At 51.8% G+C, this 17468-nt stretch overlaps 1 protein-coding gene across 10 annotated transcripts in view; it reads left to right on the top strand.

Moving 5' to 3' along the window:
• Ttc7a (tetratricopeptide repeat domain 7A) overlaps positions 1–17468 on the top strand; it is a 115424-nt gene that overhangs the window by 25889 nt on the left and 72067 nt on the right. For all 10 annotated transcript variants that reach the window (XR_006847250.2, XM_046424712.2, XM_046424729.2 and 7 more), the window contains exons 4-5: positions 2171–2301; positions 5149–5264. Coding sequence is in view for 9 of the 10 variants with exons in the window: in XM_046424712.2 (XP_046280668.1) it covers positions 2171–2301; positions 5149–5264 (247 nt within the window). In the remaining variant the exon portion in view is untranslated. The remainder of the gene's footprint in view (positions 1–2170; positions 2302–5148; positions 5265–17468) is intronic.

Genomic DNA, 17468 nt, shown 5'->3' with positions numbered 1-17468 from the left:
TTTACACCTCTTGGAATCAGTTGTGTCCTGCCACCTGCAATTGGTCCAGGCCAGGCCTCCCTACAGGTTGTGTAGGCCTCATGTCTGGAGGGGAGGCACTGGGACAGCCCTAGAAGAGAGCAAGAGGGGACTGACCTCCTCCTTGCCTTCTCTGTTCCTCCTCCCTGTTGAGTCCTCTGAAGTGAGGAGCTTTTCCCTCCTGGTTGTGAGTCACTTGGCAGCGGGCACGTGGACACTCAGTGACCCAGGTAGCTGAGTCCTTGGGTTGAGCAATGGCCTTCACATTTTGTACCTCCCTTTGCCCAGGCCAAGGTGCCCTGATCTTTGGACTTAGTCACACCCCAGCCTGGCCAAGGGCAAGGTCACTAAATCTGTATGAGTTGAAATGGAGCCAAGAAAAGCAGTGATAATTCCTTCCCTGTGTTTGCAGAGCACTTTGTACTTTGTCAGACATGATCAAGCTTGGTTTTTGTTTTTTTTTTTTTTTAATCCAACCAGTGAATATTGTCCAGTGCCCACTATGTGCCTGGTGGGAGAAGGGTAAACACCATAAGGAAGGAGCCTGCAGTCTGGTTGAGGAGACATGTGAATAATAAGTGTAAGAACTAGTGAGACAGGAATATGTACAGACCAGGGATCACAGGAGGGAATCGTTGGTTGTACCAGGGTGAATCAGGAAGGGCTTCATAGAGGAGGTATCATTCAGTGGGTCAGAAGGTGAGCAGTACTTTTGGGTGAACTTGGTGGATAGTGCATTTTAGGCAGAAGGAGCAACTGGAGCAAGTCAGGAAGCCATCTCTCAACCCAGCAGTTGGGAGCAGGAAGTTGGATGTGGATGTGGCTGGCAGGGTGAGAAATTAGGATGGAAAGGTGACAAGTCTTAGAAGGCCTGGTATGGAGCATCAGGAGTTGGGACCTCACAGCAGTATGGAGACTTCTACAAAGAGCCCCCTGGGGAGCAGTGTGCAGGATGGGTTAGACTGGAGTGAGACTGGAGTTCAGGGAGGTCAGTTAGGAGGCCAGTATGGTTATCCACTCTAGAGATACTGCCTAAAATGAGGCAGTAGGAGAAAAGGGGAGGGGAGATTGAAAATGTTAATGACTTGGATTGACAGTTGGCTCTTGGGACTGGTAGGGCAGGAAATAATGGAGGATTGCATTTTTAGCATTCCTTTATTAAGTTATCTCGAATGTCTATTACGTGTAAGGTAGTGAGTGTGTGGGGCACAGAGATGAGAAAGACATGGGTTCTGCCCATTGGGAAGTGATAGTCCTGGAAGCATTTTCTAGTCAGACCTCCATTAACTTCAAGCGACAGAAACAATTCAAATTAACAAAAAGAAAACAAAAAAAGTTGGGGGTGGGGAGCAGTATTGCCTCATATACCGGAAAGTTCAGCAGGCTTTCTCTAACATTTCCAAGCTGACCTCAGGTACCAGCTCAACAACCCCAGTGGAAAAGAGTAGCAGTTCCACGATGGATTCTTATTGGTCCCGACTGGGCCATGTGCTTACTCTTAGCTAGTCATTGTGTCCCTCATCTTTGGCTTAGACCACAGGAGGGGTGGTCGGAGGGAAAGCAAGTGTCATCAGTGAAAGACAGGATGTGGATGTCTGTGAGGTACAAAAAGAGCAGGCGTCCACTACAAGCAGATAGGAGCTGGACACAGGGAACCTGTGCAAGGTAGAGACATGGGAAGGGCACATGCAGAGGGCTGCGTGACCTGAGCACCTGCTCGTGGGCGCAGGCTGGGGATCGTGGTGGTCTAGGAAGACTTCAGTTTGCCCACACAGGGCTTTCAGCTAGTGGGGGAGGACAGAGCTGGCCATGGTGACTACTGTACAGTGTAGAAAGATCGGAGCGTCTGCAGGGTGGTGGTTTTCTTCTATTCACTGGAAGGAGGGACAGGAGTGGCTTCCTGGGGAGTCGACCTGCAAGGATGGACAGGAGTTGGACTGAGGGTGACAGTGTGAGTCCCCATGCTGGGCCTGGGAGCCTTCTTGGCCCGTTGCTTGCTCCTTGCTGCTGCTAATACCACCATGGCTTTAGCTTCTCTCCCCTCCGCAGACCTCCACCTCCCACTGGCTGCTCCAGAGCATATGTCCCCTCGGGCGAGCCCAGCCTGGGCCCGTGGAAGGGGCAGGTCTCAGGTGCTCTCTTCCTCCCGCAGGCCTCTCCCTGGAACGCCTGCCCAACTCCATCGCCTCCCACTACCGCCTGACCGAGCGGGAGGAGGAAGTGGTCGCCTGTTTCGAGAGGGCCTCCCGGGTGGCTCAGGTGTTCCTGCAGGAACTGGAGAAGGTGAGCTGGGGGTCACAGCACCAGGCAGTAGCTGCTCTCTGTGGAGCCCCTCTATCTGCAGGCCCACGCTAAGCCCATAGGTCACCCTGTGCGAATGAGAACAAAGTACCTCCCTGCCCCTCAGGACTGTCAGCCACCTCGGTTGGAAAATGTAGCATCAAACTTCTATTAGAATGAGACTCTTGACCGCCATAAAGTAGGTTGAATAAATAAATGGGTCTCTGTCATCTGTAAGAGAACTCTATGGCAAACTCAATTTTTAGGAGCAAATCTATTTTATCTGGTTCACCCCCTATGAAGAGGTCTTCTATTAATCCCTGTTTAGTGGATGAGGTTTACAGATAAATCAATTGCTTGCCACTGTCCCCTTGGAAGGAGCAGTGTCAGGTTGGTTCTTGCAGTTAGATGTCCTTCCCTGCTCTTGGGTGTTGAGAATCACCTTGCCCATCCATGGAACTGACCCAAGGCTTTCAGAGGTGGGCAAAGAGCTGACCAGCAGGGTGCTGGCAGTCCACAGGCCCTGGGTCCCCAGCTCCCCCGTGGTGGGCCTGTCTTGACTGTCTGCAGGTGGTGCATTCCAGCTGATGGAGCACCCAACCCTTCCCCTGCTGAGGGGCTCTGGTTTTGGTCGGTGGAGGAGTGGGGGCAGGCAGGGAAGAGAGACCCTGCTAACTTACACCTGCTTTGGTGTCCACCACTCCTGAGGTCATAACACGCATTCCTTAATTTGACCCTCATACTGACTGGATGAAGTAGGTACTGCTGTTATTCCCATTTTTAAGATGAGGAAAATAAAGCTTGGAGAGGAGTTAAACAGCTTCTGAAAGTTCATGCAGTGAGTGAGTGGCATTGGCAGGAAACGTTGGGGCACGTGGCTCTGACACCTGGGAGAGGGGTGGGGTATGCTGGGCCCTCTGCCTCCCGGAGACCTAGATGGTAGATGGCAGATGCTCTGCAGGGTAGGTTAGGATTGGTACCCCGGAGGAGGAGGTGGTCCTGAGCCAAGAGACACCTGAGCCTCCTCTGCTGTGATGAATGGCAGGAGAGCCCAAGGGTTTTGGTGATGGTCCTTGGAGGAGTCCACCTCAGGCCAGACTTCCCCATAGCACTGCTGGGCCCATCCCTTGCTATGGGGGCTACCCTGTGTGTTGTAGGGTCTGGCAGCATCCCTGGCCTCTACCACCAGGTGTCAGCAGCACACACCCCCAATTGTGACAACCAGAATGTCTCTGAAGACTGCTAAATGTCCTCCGAGGGTCAGCTCACCCTCTGTTGAGAGCCACTGGCCTGGTTCCCTGCCTGATTGGACTTCAGGAGGAAAAGAGAGGTAGCTGCACATACAGGCCCCTGCATCAGCAGAGGCCACTTGAAGACTGAGCCTCCACGTGACCTCCTTAAGGTCATCGGGTCACCACTAGACAGCAGTGTTTTAGGGGCTCTTTACATTTGCATGTGTTTCCAAGGACACTTTCATGAAAAAGATGTATTGCCCTCAGCTGGAAGCCCAGGCTTTGGTCTTTTTAAAGTTGGTGAGCTATGCAGCTGTCTAGGGCTGAAGTCACCACCTGGTGACAGGGAATGGACAAGCAGGCCCCAATAATTGGTATCTCAATTTCACAGAGGGCCATAGAACTGTGCTTCTCAGAAATGCCTCCTGTCTTCCCGAGACCCAGTCCTGACTTCTGAGATATTAAGGAACGCTCTTAAATCTACTTTGATTTCTGAGAGCTAAGATAAAGAAGGGCTTGTTTTCTTTTTTTAAGTTATAGATCAAGAAAGGTGGCATACTGAAGGCCTGTCTCGGCAGGACTGGGTCACCCTGTCAGAGCTGAGTCTTGAGTGACACTCAGTTAATAATGTCATTAATCCTGAACCAGGGTCTCAGCCCTGGGATGTGCTGGCATGCCATGGTGTATAGCAGGGATGGTGCAGTGCCAGGCAGGTGGCAGGCACTCCTATGTGAGATGAATTAACCAATAAGAAATAAGTGGCCTGAACTCTGTAGCTGGCCAGATTTGAGTTTGAAGTCCAGGCTCACACAGCTGTGTGACCACGGGCACTTTCTCAGCCTGGGTTTCCTCATCTAGTGAAGCACACAGACCCATCCATGAAGGACTATCATAAGGCTTAAGTGAGGCTTGTTCCTCTAGTTTCCTTTTCCCCTCTTTTTTTACTTGGGGTTCAGGAGACAACCCCTGAAGAGCACGGTCCCAGGTGAAGCGACCTCTCTACCTCTGCTCAGGCAGTGGTGCTTGCTCTCTGTGGAAGGGGGACATCTCTGCAGCCAGGAACAGATAGGGGTATCTGCGAGTAGTGAGAGGAAAAGTGTGGGGTCTGAGCCTGACTGCCTGGCTCTGCCACCCACAGGCCGAGTGACTGGGCAGGAGGAGCATCACATCGTGCCTCAAGGTTCTCACCTTTGAAATGGGACCAAGACCCACAGTTCCGACCCTTGAGCATGGCTCTGAAGATGAAACGAGTTAATGAATTTAAAGCTCTGTGACTGTTGAACAAATCATGTTAAACATGGGGCTTGTGGCTTCCAGCATATGGATGAGGGGAGGAAACTTGAGACATGTTGGTTTTGTATTTTTGTGGTGTCGGGGATTAAACCCAGGGCCTTGCACGTGCTCAGCAAGTGCTCGACCAATGAGCTGCATTCCCAGCCCTTAGACGCACTTTAAATCTAAGTGAGCTGGGTTGAGTTTTATCTGAGCATTGCATAATGTGCCCTGTAAGCAGCTGGGACTGGGGTAGGGCCACTTCCTCCAGCTGGGCTGTCATTCCCCAGACCCTTCTGCCTCTGAACTTTAAAACAGCGGCTCTCCCACTCTGTTCTCTTCTTAGACCACAAACAACAGCACGTCACGGCATCTGAAAGTCTCTCACCCGGTTGACTATGAGCTCACCTACTTTCTGGAAGCTGCCCTCCAGAGCGCCTATGTGAAAAACCTGAAGAAGGGGTAGGTCGTCGTCGCTGCGGCCAAGCAGAACCTGGACCTTTCTCCTTGGCCAGTGCTTTTGATGCTGCCTCAGCTCTGGTCTGGCCTCTGTGTGTGTGTGTGTGTGTGTGTGTGTGTGTGTGTATGCATGCACACTCTCCAGAGAGGATGGAGCCGGGCTGGCACATGTCACATCTTGTCAGACAAGGCTGTGCAGAAGGGCCGAGCTTCAGAAGGCTGCACGCCTCAGGGGACGCCACTGAGAAGGAGGGCAGGAGTGACTGTCTTCTGAAGGGGGAGGGGAGCCAGGCCTAGAAGGTGGTGTTGAGGGCACAGAGGGAGGGAGTAGCTTGGCACTGGCCTGCTATCATCCCTTGTCACCGAGGTATAGGCAAAGCCATTTTACTTCTCTGATCTCAGGTTCCCCAGAAACCAATTGGGAAGGCTGATTCTTGCTCATTCTAGCTTCCAGAGAACAGCAAGGGGAATCATGGTGAAAATACAAGCCTGGCATCATTTGGGGTGCCACTGTGAGTGAAGGAGCAGGAAGCTCGCTGCCTGTGTGGTGTAGTAAGGGCCCCTCGTTCTTCCCGGCCCCAGTTCCATGGTGCCTGGGATACCTGCCTTGGTAGTTTGCTGCTGGGTGAAGCAGGAACCCCTCAGTGAATAGCGAGGGGGTGGCTGGAGTCGGGTGCCAGGCTGGGAGTGGTGGTGTGTGGTGTGTGTGGGGTGGCAGTGGCGAGGGAGGGAGAAGCTCCAGAATCAGGAGGGTGCTTTGTAGGCAGGCATATCTCCGAGGCCACCCTGCCTGCTGCAAGTTCTCTCTCCCGGCAGGCCAGGGGCTCCTGTCTGTCCCTGCTGCAGGGATTTGCATCCTCCACAGACACTGTGAGCCGGGGCTGGAGGGTGTCACTGGCAAGAGGGGAGACATGCTGAACGTGCCTGTCTCCCTGGGAGGATAAACTTGTCATAGGCCTGAGCTCTCGTCATTCAGCCCTCATTCGCAGGGAGGCAGGGTGACCAGGAGGTAGGATGACCCAGGACATCTGCAATGTCCTTTTCACTGACTGCTTGGAGGTCTTAGAAACCTGGTGGTCATTTTGTTAAATTTCACTTGATCCATTCTTATTTAACCTGCTTTTGAATAGACGATTCATATCTGTGTAATTGGAAAAAAGAAACTTACTATTTTCTCCTACTCTGTATTCTCAACAGACCCCTCTGTGGCCTGTGGGTTCCCTCTCACCCACAACCTGTTCTCCAGCACCAGCTAGGAGGGGTCCCTACAATTCAGTTTAGTTCCTTCACCAACCAGCATTAGCTCAGGTCCCATAGGCTGTCCCACCAGACTGCCTCCCCTACTTCCGATGCCAGTTGCCAGGAGCAGGTTACAACCCATGACTTCTGTTTGACTTGGCTACAAATTAGAGGTTTCCACAACTCCTTCTCAGACTCCCTAATTTGCTAGACCAGTTTACAGAACGAGGAAAACAGTTCCCTTCTGAGGTCACTGGGTTCTTATAGACTGTCACAGCTCAGGAACAGCCAGGTGGAAGGCACACATAGCATGCAGGAAGGGGCGCGGAGCTTCCTTAGCCACCCTCCCCGAGTTCAGCTAGAAGCCGGAAGCTCTCCAGACCTCGCGCTGTGCAGTTTTTATGGAGGCTCCATTAGGTAGACTTGGTTGATTGAACCATTGGCCAGCAGTGACCAGCTCAGCCTTCAGCCCCTCTCCGGCTCTCTCTTCTGGATAATCATTATTACCACTTTGATGTTTATCTTTCATATTTCTTGTCTAGTTTTTATTTTTTCCAAAAAACAACAACGCCCCTCTCCTCTCGTGCTGTGAGCCTCTGGTGACCCTGCCTACTCCATTTCCCCTGAAGTTGCCCGCTGGAAGCAGGAGGACCTGAGCTCACTCCTGAAAGCCATCAGAGGGCTGGCTGGGCCCAGACACACAATAGAAGGTCAAGTTTGAGCTGGGCTCTGGTGTGGTGAGCCACAGGAATCAGGGAGGGGCAGAGGAGGTGGGTGAGGCCCAGGCATCTAGGTGGGCTGGGATCTGCAGGAGGGGAGGGCCCCTGTCCAAAGAAGCTTGGGAAGCAGGGGGTTGATGTCTGACTCTTTAGACAGTAACCTGTGAGTGAGGGAAGGTAGCAGATCTCCAGGAGGAATAGGGGCTTGGTGTTTGCTAGACTTTGACCTCCTTTGGGGGTGTTTCTAGATGGGCAGTTGCTCTGAGCACAGCAGTCCGACTAGAACCAGGGGTGAGCATTTCCATCCAGTGGGCACCCTGTCCCACCCAGCAGCCTACCCATCAGAGCTGCATCCCTTTTGAGCTGTTGGGGGACACAGAGTTTAAGCCTTCAGCTCCCTGGAAGAGAAGGAAGTGGAGTGCCTTGCCTGGAATTTGGAGCAAACTGTGGTGAGGCCACTCTGGGAGGCAGAGGAGGCTGCAGTGCTGTGGGCAGGCAGGTGGCCACAGGCCCTGGTGGGCCTGTGCACTATTCATCCCTCTGTTTCTCTAACAGCCCTTATTAGAGGAGGGCTGGAAGGTGTGGGGCATGGCACCAGCTCTGGATCTTCCAGAGGCTAGGCATGGTGGCACACCCCTGTAATGCCAGGGGCTCAGGAGGCTGAGGCAGGAGGATCGTGAGTTCAAAGCTAGTCTCAGCAACTTAGGGAGGCCCTCAGCAACTTAGGGAGACTTTGTCTCAAAAAATAAAAAGGGCTGGGGATGTGGCTCAGTGGTTAAGCACCCTGGGTCCAATCCCTGGTACCATAATAATAATAATAATAGTAGTAGTGTGAGAGGGCCGGACCCTGAAGCAGGCTGCCTTTGCACTCCCCTCCTACCTGGCCAATGAAGAGAGGGAGAAGTGCAGCTCTGGAGCCACCTCTGAGGGTGAATCCCAGTTCTGCTACTGGAGCCCAAGTCACTGTGGGCAAGTCCCTTGAACTCTGAACCCAGTACCCTCAACTGTGAAGTGGGGCAAGGCCTACTTGGATTGAATCACATGTGAACACCCACCAGAGCACCTGATATGTCATAACTGCTGAGAACATCAGAACCAGTGGTACTGTCATTTGTTTCTATTATTCTCATGCAGTCCATGACTGGGCAGACTACAGCCCCAGACACGAACTTTATACCTTTTGCTTTTTTTTTTTTTTTTTATTTCTCAAGTGTGATGCCGGGGAATGTTGGTATCCTTGTTTAGGACCAATGGATTCAGGGGCCCGGGTAGCCAAGATGGATAGGACTGGCCACAGTCGTGGGCTCCTCAGACCACCTACAACTGTGGAAGGACTTGGGGCCCACGGAGCCCAGCTGCCTCTGCCCACATCCAACAAAGCAGGTGATCCTTGTTTAGTTACTGAGTCCCCGTTTCAGACACAGTGGCCCAGCAAAAACAGGATTCCTATTTTTACTGCCCAGGCAGCTCTAGCTGGAATTGTCATTGCCCTCATCGTGATGTGCCCAGGCGGGAACCCCTCTGTCTGCCAGTTGTGAGCTCCCAGGGATGAATCTGGGGAACACAGATGTGGCCCTCAGCTCCCGCTCTGCAGAGGTTTGGAGGAAGAACCAGGCTGGACCCTGTGAGGCTGTCAGTGCCCTTGGAAACCCACTGTGACCTCTACAAGCTGAACTTGAGCAGTAGGCTTGGCTGCCCTTGTTTTTGTAAATAAACCTTTATTAGAACACAGTCACACCCATTTACTCACAGATTGTCTTATGGTAGAGTTGAGTGGTTGCAATTGGGATCTTGTGGCAAAACCTATAGTATTTGGTCTCTTTATTTTCCCTTTATGGAAAACAGTTTGCTGACCCCTGCACTATAGAGCTTAGAAGTCCTCCCTCCCCAGAAAGCACTAGGGGGTGACCATGTATATGGGAACCTTGTGGAGGAGTGTTCGTGGGGAGGGGACTGTTCTAATTTCAATGCTCTGTCCATCCATCTAATGACTATTTCATATAATAATTCATGCTAAATGAAGTATTACTAAATACAAGACACTTGTGAAGTGTTTGCTTGTGTTAGTCCTCCCTGTGAGGTAGGTGGAAAACTGAGGCATAGAGAACAAATGTGAACTGGCCTGGGTGGAGCCAGGATTATGCATGCAGGGCCTGGTTGGCTTTTGGAGGTGGTGCTAAACACTGGGCAGCACTGCCCACAGCAGAAGTCCTCTTAGAAGATCTTGCTCTACCCTTGAGGTGCACCCAGCTTAGGCCAGCTTCCTCAAATGTGCTTGTGCTTGGTAGGTGCTTGGTAGATGCTCCTAGCTTCTGGTATGAAAAATTGGATAGGTGCCCCTTCACAGCTAGAGGAAGACAGGGCAGGGCCTTGGAGTTGGAGGCTACTCTGTGACCCTGAGCAAATTCCTCTTCTACAACACTAGCCCTATCCTGTACCAGTCCTGCATGGTGGGGGTCCTGGAGGTGCGGGGTGGGTCCAGTGAGAGTAAAGGGATGGAAGTCAGCCTGGGAAGGTACTTCTGTTAACCACCCCCTCTGCTGAAGGTGTCCCCCCTTCCACCTGTTCCATGTTCTGCAGGTGTAGTGAGGTTAAGGTGAACATCAAGGTCAGCCAGGAGGGAAGGAAGGAGTGGCATGGTGGGTTATCAGGTACCTGCTGGGCACCAGGCTGAACCAGTGCCCAGTGCACAGTGCTCTGTGAAGAAGGTCATGTGGTCCTGCTTCATTCACCAGGGGACAGAGAGGTTTGAAGAGTCGTCTCTGGCCCAAGCTCACCCACCCTGGCTCCAGCTGTAGGTCTGGACAGCCTTGAAATCCTTTCCAACGTTTTGGGTGTGGAAGGGAAGTTTGGCCAGCCTGAGGAGAGGAGGGGAGAGACAGGGCCCTGTGGGGAGAGACAGGGCCCTGGTGGTGGCTGGGGCCTATGAATGGATCTTTGGGACACAGGCTCCATTCTCTCTTTGTCTCTGCGACCCTGAGTCACCATTTTCAAAGGATGGCTCCTCTGCCTGCCCTCCCTCCTAGACACCGCCTGTTTCCTCTTGATTCATTCTGTACACTCAGGCTGTGTGGGAGAGCTGGGAGTCTCACACACACACACACACTTGAGGTGCCAGCTGTGGGCAGGGGCATTAACCAATGCCCCTATAAAAGCCTAAGTAACTTCGGTTGCTTTTCTGTTCCTATGACTCTGCCCCGCCTCTTCATCCTTTTTCTTCCTCAAGCACACATTTCAGTCTTGAAAGCCAAGAAACCGGCTCCACCCCACCCACCACAACCGCAGCACATACAGAGGAATGGAAATTAATCATCATTTCTTTCCAAGTAAACAGCCCAAACATTTAAAGTCTCTGAATGTGAGTGGCGTTCCCCAGGACACGTGGCAGTTATTCAGCCCTTCTGTCTGTTTCCTGTGGTCCACAGGTGGGCCCAGAATGTGACAGATATATAAAACAGGGGTTGCAATGCCCTGTGCTGCCTGGTGATGCTGTAAATAGTTTCTCTGAACCCTTTCCTCATAATAGCAGCTAATGTTTGTGGAGTACTTTCTGCAGTGCTTTTCTAGGTAATTCTATGAGGCAGGATCTGATACAGTCCCTATTTGACCGAGGAAAGGAGAAATGGAGTAATTTACTCAAAATCGCAGAGCCAGGGAGCCAGGGAGCCAGGCACTGGATTTGGGTTTGTCCAGCCCTGTGACCCAAGGCCTTGCTCACCACGTAGACCTGGCCCAGCCTAGTACCTGCTCCCAGTAGGGCTACATCAGTGAGCTCTTGTAATGGCATGTTATTGTCCTGTGGTGAAAGTTATATATTCCCAGTGGAATCACCAGTTCTGGTATTTTTCTTACACATTTGTTGTTACTAGGAAGTTAAAAAATAATATGAAGTCTCCTTAGACGGGAGCTTCTCAGCCTCAGCACTGTTGGTATTTCGAGCCTGATAACTCTTCATGTGGGGGTCCTAGCCACTGGAGGTTCTATCAACATCTCTGTCCCTCATCCGTCAGATGCCAGAGTACCCTGATCTCCAAGCATGATAACCAAAAATGTCTCCAGACACTGACAAATGTCCTGGCATCAGAGGGACTGCACTGTCTCAGCTTCTAGAAGCAGACATTGAGGGGTCGGCTGGGTCCCAGATACCTGACCTCTCCAGGGCAGCCGTGGCAAGACTTTTAAAGGCTATGGTGTCACTTCCTGCTGGTTTAATTGCACCCCTGCCCATCTGAGCTCTTGGGGTATTTGAGAAGGTGAAAGAAAGCCTCCTGCAGTGGGGAGCTTACAGCCCCGTGGGAGACGAGGACTGAAGGGAGAAAGGCCAGAGGACAGCCAAGCAGTTCGCTCCCTAGCAGCCCCAAGTGCCCGCCTTGTGCCCAGCCCCGACCCTTACTTGTGGTGGAGCTTTGAACAGGATAGGTCCCAGGGGGACCTACAGCAAAGAAGTTCAGATAGGGGAAGAAAAGAAGGCAGGGAGCGGGAGGTGTACCTGGGACTGGGTGGGCCCCAGAGGTGACTTGGATTCACCTGAGGAGCCAGACAAGGTGGAGATGGGGCTAAGGTGCTGCTAAGGGAAGGGAGATGGTGGAGCCTCAGCTCATTCCCCAGGTGTCTGGTGGGCCCAGGGTGGGGCCTGCAGGCCACCAGCAGTGTCTGCCCCAGCATCCAGCCATGGCCCTCCTGTGGAGGATTTGACAGAATTTCAAGAGCATGGTCTTGTCCCTCGTGCAGAGTGAGTGGCATGTGCCTGAGCCACACAGCTTCCCTTGTAGTCTTAGCCCTCACGCTGGCTAAGTCAGGCGCTGCTGCCCCGTAGCTCAGTCAGTGTGACTGAGGGCTATTAACTTCTTCCAGGGGCCTTGCCCTATCGATCCAGCAGTTAATTTCCGCAGATGACTCCTACCCACTACTCTGTGGGTGATGACAGGGTTCCTAACTGAGTTAAATCCCAAAGCGCTGACCTGAAGGGACAGTCAGGAATTGAGAGGCCCTCATGCAAAGGGTGGGGGTTGGGACACCTGGAGGGTTCACTTTCCCTTGCTGCCACTAGAGGGCAGCCATGGACTCCGGTTGGAACCTCACTCCAGGCAGTTCTGTGGGAAGAACTGACAGGAGGGAGCACCCTTCTGCTGTGTCTCCAGGCAGGGGGACACGGGGGTAATGGCAGCTGGACCCATCTTGGTTCACCTGCATAAATCAGCTCCAGGGGAGGGGCAGCAGGGGGCTGGGAGGGGAAGGAGGGATGTGCCATAGTGAAATGACAGGGAAGTAGTTTGTCCTGTCAGTGACTCTGACCTCACTAGGACTGAATGCCTGGGCATCTGCCAAGAACAGGGCCGTGAGCTGATTCTGCACCTTCACCCATCATAGGCAAAGGGCCCTTTCTCTTCATTTTTTCCCCTCCCTCCTGCCTACACCCATTCTCTGCAGGGTTGTGGTGCGCGTGGGCCGTGTGCCTTGAACCAGGTAGGCAATATGTTTTATGCTTGTTCTTTAAAAAAAAAAAACACACACTTTTTTTTTTAATTAGTAAAGCAACATGTGCTCACTGTACCCAAACCAAACAACAGAGAAGGGAGTGAATGTGTTTTCTAAGGCAGCTTCCTGGGACTAGCAGTTGTACATTCTTCTTTTCCCTGTTTTGTGTGTGTGTGTGTCTGTGTGTGCACACGTGCGCACGCGTGCATGAGCTTGTACCTTCTGCACTTGGCAATGAGTGGGAAAGTGTGGAAGTGTCTTTGGAAACCCAGCCTGCTGTTTGGTGGACCCCCGTGAGAATGTGTTCAATAAGCATTAATTTTGTCTTATTCTCAGCAGCCACCAGTGCATGCAGGGCCAGGGGAGGGCAGGAGATGGATTGTTCTCAGGGGAGTTAAGGACAAGAATCACCCAACAGTGAAACCTGTGCTGAGTCCCTGTGTTCTGTACCGTGCTTAGGGTCATAGGGAGACCTCCAGGGCTCATCCCAGCCTCTCTTAATGCACACTCTTTACTTATGGTTTGCACCCACCTGACCCTAACTGTTGCCCATCCCCCACCTCACTGGGAAGGAAGACCCCATTGCCTGGGCCTCCTCAGTCCTGGTCATCCTCCGTCCTGGGCTCATCCTGAGCACAGCCTTATTCTAGGGCTAGAGCTGAAGAATTTTAGTTTTTGAAAAAAGTGATTTAGATCTCTGGCAGAAATGTACAACTTGCTAACCACTGAACTTCACCTAACTTTGTCTCGAAGTTCAATCCTCCAGCTTTTGGGAACTGCCAACTGGCTATGCTCACTCTTCTGGGTCTTTGACCAAAAACCTCTTACACATGATCCAGTCCTGAAATGCTAACTTCTGGTAGGGGCTTCTGGTTGGGGTCATGTACACCAGCATCTGTTTAGATTCCTTTCAGTGATTAATTCCATGTCATTTCTCCTCTGTTTCAAATCAAAGCAATCCCCTTCAGCAAAACTTCATCAGGCACTCACTGTGTGCAAAACCCTTTGCTGAGCTCCAGGTAAATCAGGAGCATGGCCAACTTAACAAGGCTGTGGGCTGCTGGCATGCATGGCCACACACGAGATATTCATCCACTCGTTCAGTCTCTTAATTTATTCCACAAGTATTTACTGACTGCCTCTTGCCAATGGGGCTGATGAACAGCTACTGGGTATGCAGTGGGCACTTTTTAAAGACTTTGTAAATTAAGTTAAGACCCAGGAGTTCTGGAGTTCAATGGCCAGGAAAGGAGAGTAGAAGTGTTCCAGGTGGAAACACGTTTCAGGGGTTTCCAGGTTGAAAAGAAGGAAAATCTGAGCCCTTGGTGGCTGCTGTAAGCCTGTCACTGCCATTGCCAAAGGTGGTGACCTGTGAAGGAGGCACCGTCCAGGCTTCACTTTCCCCACTGGGAGAGGGGATTTGTTTATTCAGCCACAATTTCTTGGAGGCCTTCTTTATACCAAAACCTTTTGCACTTGTGCTGGGATAATGGGGCCTGCTGGCCTCTCTCACTCCATCAGAAACCACAAAGACTGAACAAGGGGAAGGGCTTTGGAAAATGCACACCAACACCTGCTGCTGGCCACAGGACTGGAGGAGTGGGCCACCCCCTTGCAGTCCCACCTGAAAGTCTCCCTGAACTGTTGTCCTTGATCCATCACCGCATACACCTCTCTCTCTCTCTCTCTCTCTCTCTCTCTCTCTCTCTCTGCTCTGAGCAGTTGGGCTTTACTTTAGTTGGAATAAACGGCTTCCTGGCTTCTCCCCACGCAGCCTGTTTCTGGGCCAGGATCTGTTTGAGGCCCTGTTTGGATATTGTTAAAAGTGGGCAGCTTGGCTCAGAAAGGTCAGCGGGAGAGACAAGAACAAAGAGATCTTTCAAGCTGCCCTCTCACGAGGCAGCCAGAAATGCTCGGAAAAGCCCCGGCTCCACCTGGCACAGGCAGCTTTAGGCCTGGGCTGGGATTGCTCCGGCTGGGGGCCATCTGGGGTGCTTGAGAAGCCCCTTCTGGTTTCTTGTTTCTCAGAAGGGTAAGCTGAGGCAGGACGCATTCCCAGTGTTGCAGAACAGGGCAGTGTGGGCTGGGATCTCGAAACTCCCCCATGCGGCCCTGGCCACTGGAACCTGTGTGTGTGTGTGTGTGTGTGTGTGTGTTTGTGTTTTCTCTTTAAGGCTATTCAACAAAAACTGGGATTTTCTCAAAACATGCCCCAGGGGGATGGTTTGCTTTGCTGTAGAATTCCTGGGAGCTTATTTAGATGCCAGAGTCCCTTGTAAGTTTAAAAATAATGAGACACAACTTTTTGGGAAACAGGATCTTGTGCATTTTGAGGGGGAGTAAGCGTCCCCTCCCTCAGCCCCCAGGTGGTGCCAGTCTGCTGGTACAGGGGTGAGGCTGGTGTAAGGACTAAGGCTGGGATCTCCTGGTAGTGGCAGAGAGAGGCTGGTCCTTGCAGTGGAGTGGGAAGAAGAGGCTGTAGTCACCCTTGGCTCCAGCCTCCAGTAGCAGCCTGGGTCAGGCTGCCAAGGAGGAGGCTGGCAAGTAGCCCACAGAGTGGAAAATCACCCGAGGTCCAGGGAACTGCCGGCGTCTTCTGGACCACAGGGCCCTGGGCAGCCTCAGGGACAGTCCACCTCAGCCCGTGGCTGTTTGACCCAGTTGCCCGGCGTTGCTATCCTGTGGACTGGGTTCCCATGACCAGCCGTTTTCCCTCTTGGCTGGAAGCTTCTGCAATCTATGTCTTTATTCTTTCCCCTTGTGGTGGCTAGTGCCACCCTGTCCCTACAGCTGACTAGGCCTGCCTGTGGCCTACTGTCCATCTCTGGCTTCTGGGACTGATGGCCTCCATGGGGTTGAAGGACCTCTACTGCCAACTTGTCCTCTTCAGGCTTGTGGGGGCCCCCAGGCCTATCCCTGCTCTTGGTTCATCTACCAGGGAATCCTCTTATGTCCCCTATGGGGCCAGGACTAGTAGGAGACAGATGGACACACAGCTGGGGGATTCCCTCAGGAACCAGGCACTTCCCCACCCCCATGGCAGTCATTAGCTCCTGAGCTTCCAGGAAAAATAATAAAAGTTAAAACATCCATAATATAATATTTAAAATACAAATTAGGAGAAAGGAAAATAATATTTAGTGAGCCCCTCCCACATGCTTGGGGGCGCTGGGGCTTTACATTCATCATCTTCCTGACATTTTTCTATGAGATGGGGAATCCTCCTACAGACAGGATCTAGGACTCAGAGAAGCCACCTCATGTCTCTAAGAGTGTAGATGTAGCATCTGGCTGCAAAGTTCCGGTTTCCCATCAGATTGTCCCTTCTGAAAACTGGCTTCTTAGACAAGGAGAACTAGAGGACACTGGGAATCATCTAAGCCAGTGGTTCTCAAGCTTGAGTGTCCCATCAGAACCCTCTGGAGACTTGATAGACCCCAAGTTGCTTTTCCAACAAGTTCCTGGGACATTACTAGTGTTGTTAGTCCAGGGACCATACTTTGAGAACCTCTTATGTAAATTTTCTCAGAGTGTGGGACAGGTACCTCTGATGATTTTAACTGATAGACACTAACTTTTAAAAAACAACTCTGTAGGGTTAGTGGTAGAGCCCTTGCTTAGAATGCATGAGGCCCTGGGTTCGATCCCCAGTAATTTCTGTATTGTAATATCTATTGGTGAAATTTAAAATAAATAAATAAAAACCAGTACAACAAAGTCATGATTTCAGGTATTTTTGGTTAAGGTGAAATATATATACTGAAGTAAAAAGAAAAAAAGTATAAAGTATTACATAAATGATACGAGTGATGAACAGATAATGGGAAAATTATGACTGTGGAGGCATGCAATCAGCAGAAGTCCTTGTTTTCTAGACAAGGAGACTGAAGCCTCTAGACGCCGACCCGCTCCCTGGGCCACACAGCTGTCTATAGCAGCATGTGGTCGTGAGCTGTTTCTAAGGTTAATGTCCCCTTTCCTGCTCACCTCTCCTGGTTCTTCAGAGTACAGGGCAGTTTGGGTAAGATCATGACCCTGCCCCTGCCCCAGGGATCATCGTATCCATTCTCAGTCCTAAAAATAAGGCTGAGAATAGAGACACTTATCATGTTAGTCATTTGCATATTTTTTTCTTGTCTGAAGCCAGAGCTTCCCTGAAGGCAAAGGGCTTGGATCTTCAAACTTACACTTCTATAGTTCCTAGACCCCAAGCCCCTCAGGAACCTGAGAGAGTTGAGGGGCTCACCCCAACTGTGACCAGCTTTGGCTCTGTGATCTTCCCTGTGTTTGCTGGACTGGCAGCCCCTGCTTTCCCTTTGTGGTGTGATCAGGGAACCCTCTGAGCAGATGAGCAGGGTCATGCTTCTCCCACCTGAGCACAGGCTGCGAGCAGGAGTTCTGACAGAGCTGGACTTCAGGAACTCACGGGACCCGAACGCCACCCTCAGGAGCCACAGTGTGCCAGGGTCGGACCTGCAATGACCTCAGGGTTCTGTAGTTACTTCAGAAGAGGAATTAACAGCCAGGCGAGGCAGGCTTGGGGAGCGACCTGGGAGGCCTTGGTAGGAGGAAGTGATTCTGGAATTATTTCTGAAGGCTCATGGGGAGGAAAGGCTGTGGAAGGCAGTGGAGGACACTTGCCAATACTTGACGTTGAGAACTGCCATGTTCAGAAAGAGCTTGCCTGAGTGGTGGGAGCTGAGGCGAGAAGATGGGAGGGGTGCCCTGACAGTCCCAGGAGGCTGTGTTGAAGGCCTAGACTGGGGACTGT

Source organism: Marmota monax, unplaced genomic scaffold, assembly GCF_021218885.2.
Source record: "Marmota monax isolate L192 unplaced genomic scaffold, Marmota_monax_Labrador192_F-V1.1 WCK01_AAM20220418_F8-fsc00015, whole genome shotgun sequence".
Classification (NCBI taxonomy): Eukaryota; Metazoa; Chordata; class Mammalia; order Rodentia; family Sciuridae; genus Marmota; species Marmota monax.
Note: the sequence above shows the minus strand (reverse complement) of the source record. Positions and strands in the feature narration are given on the sequence as shown.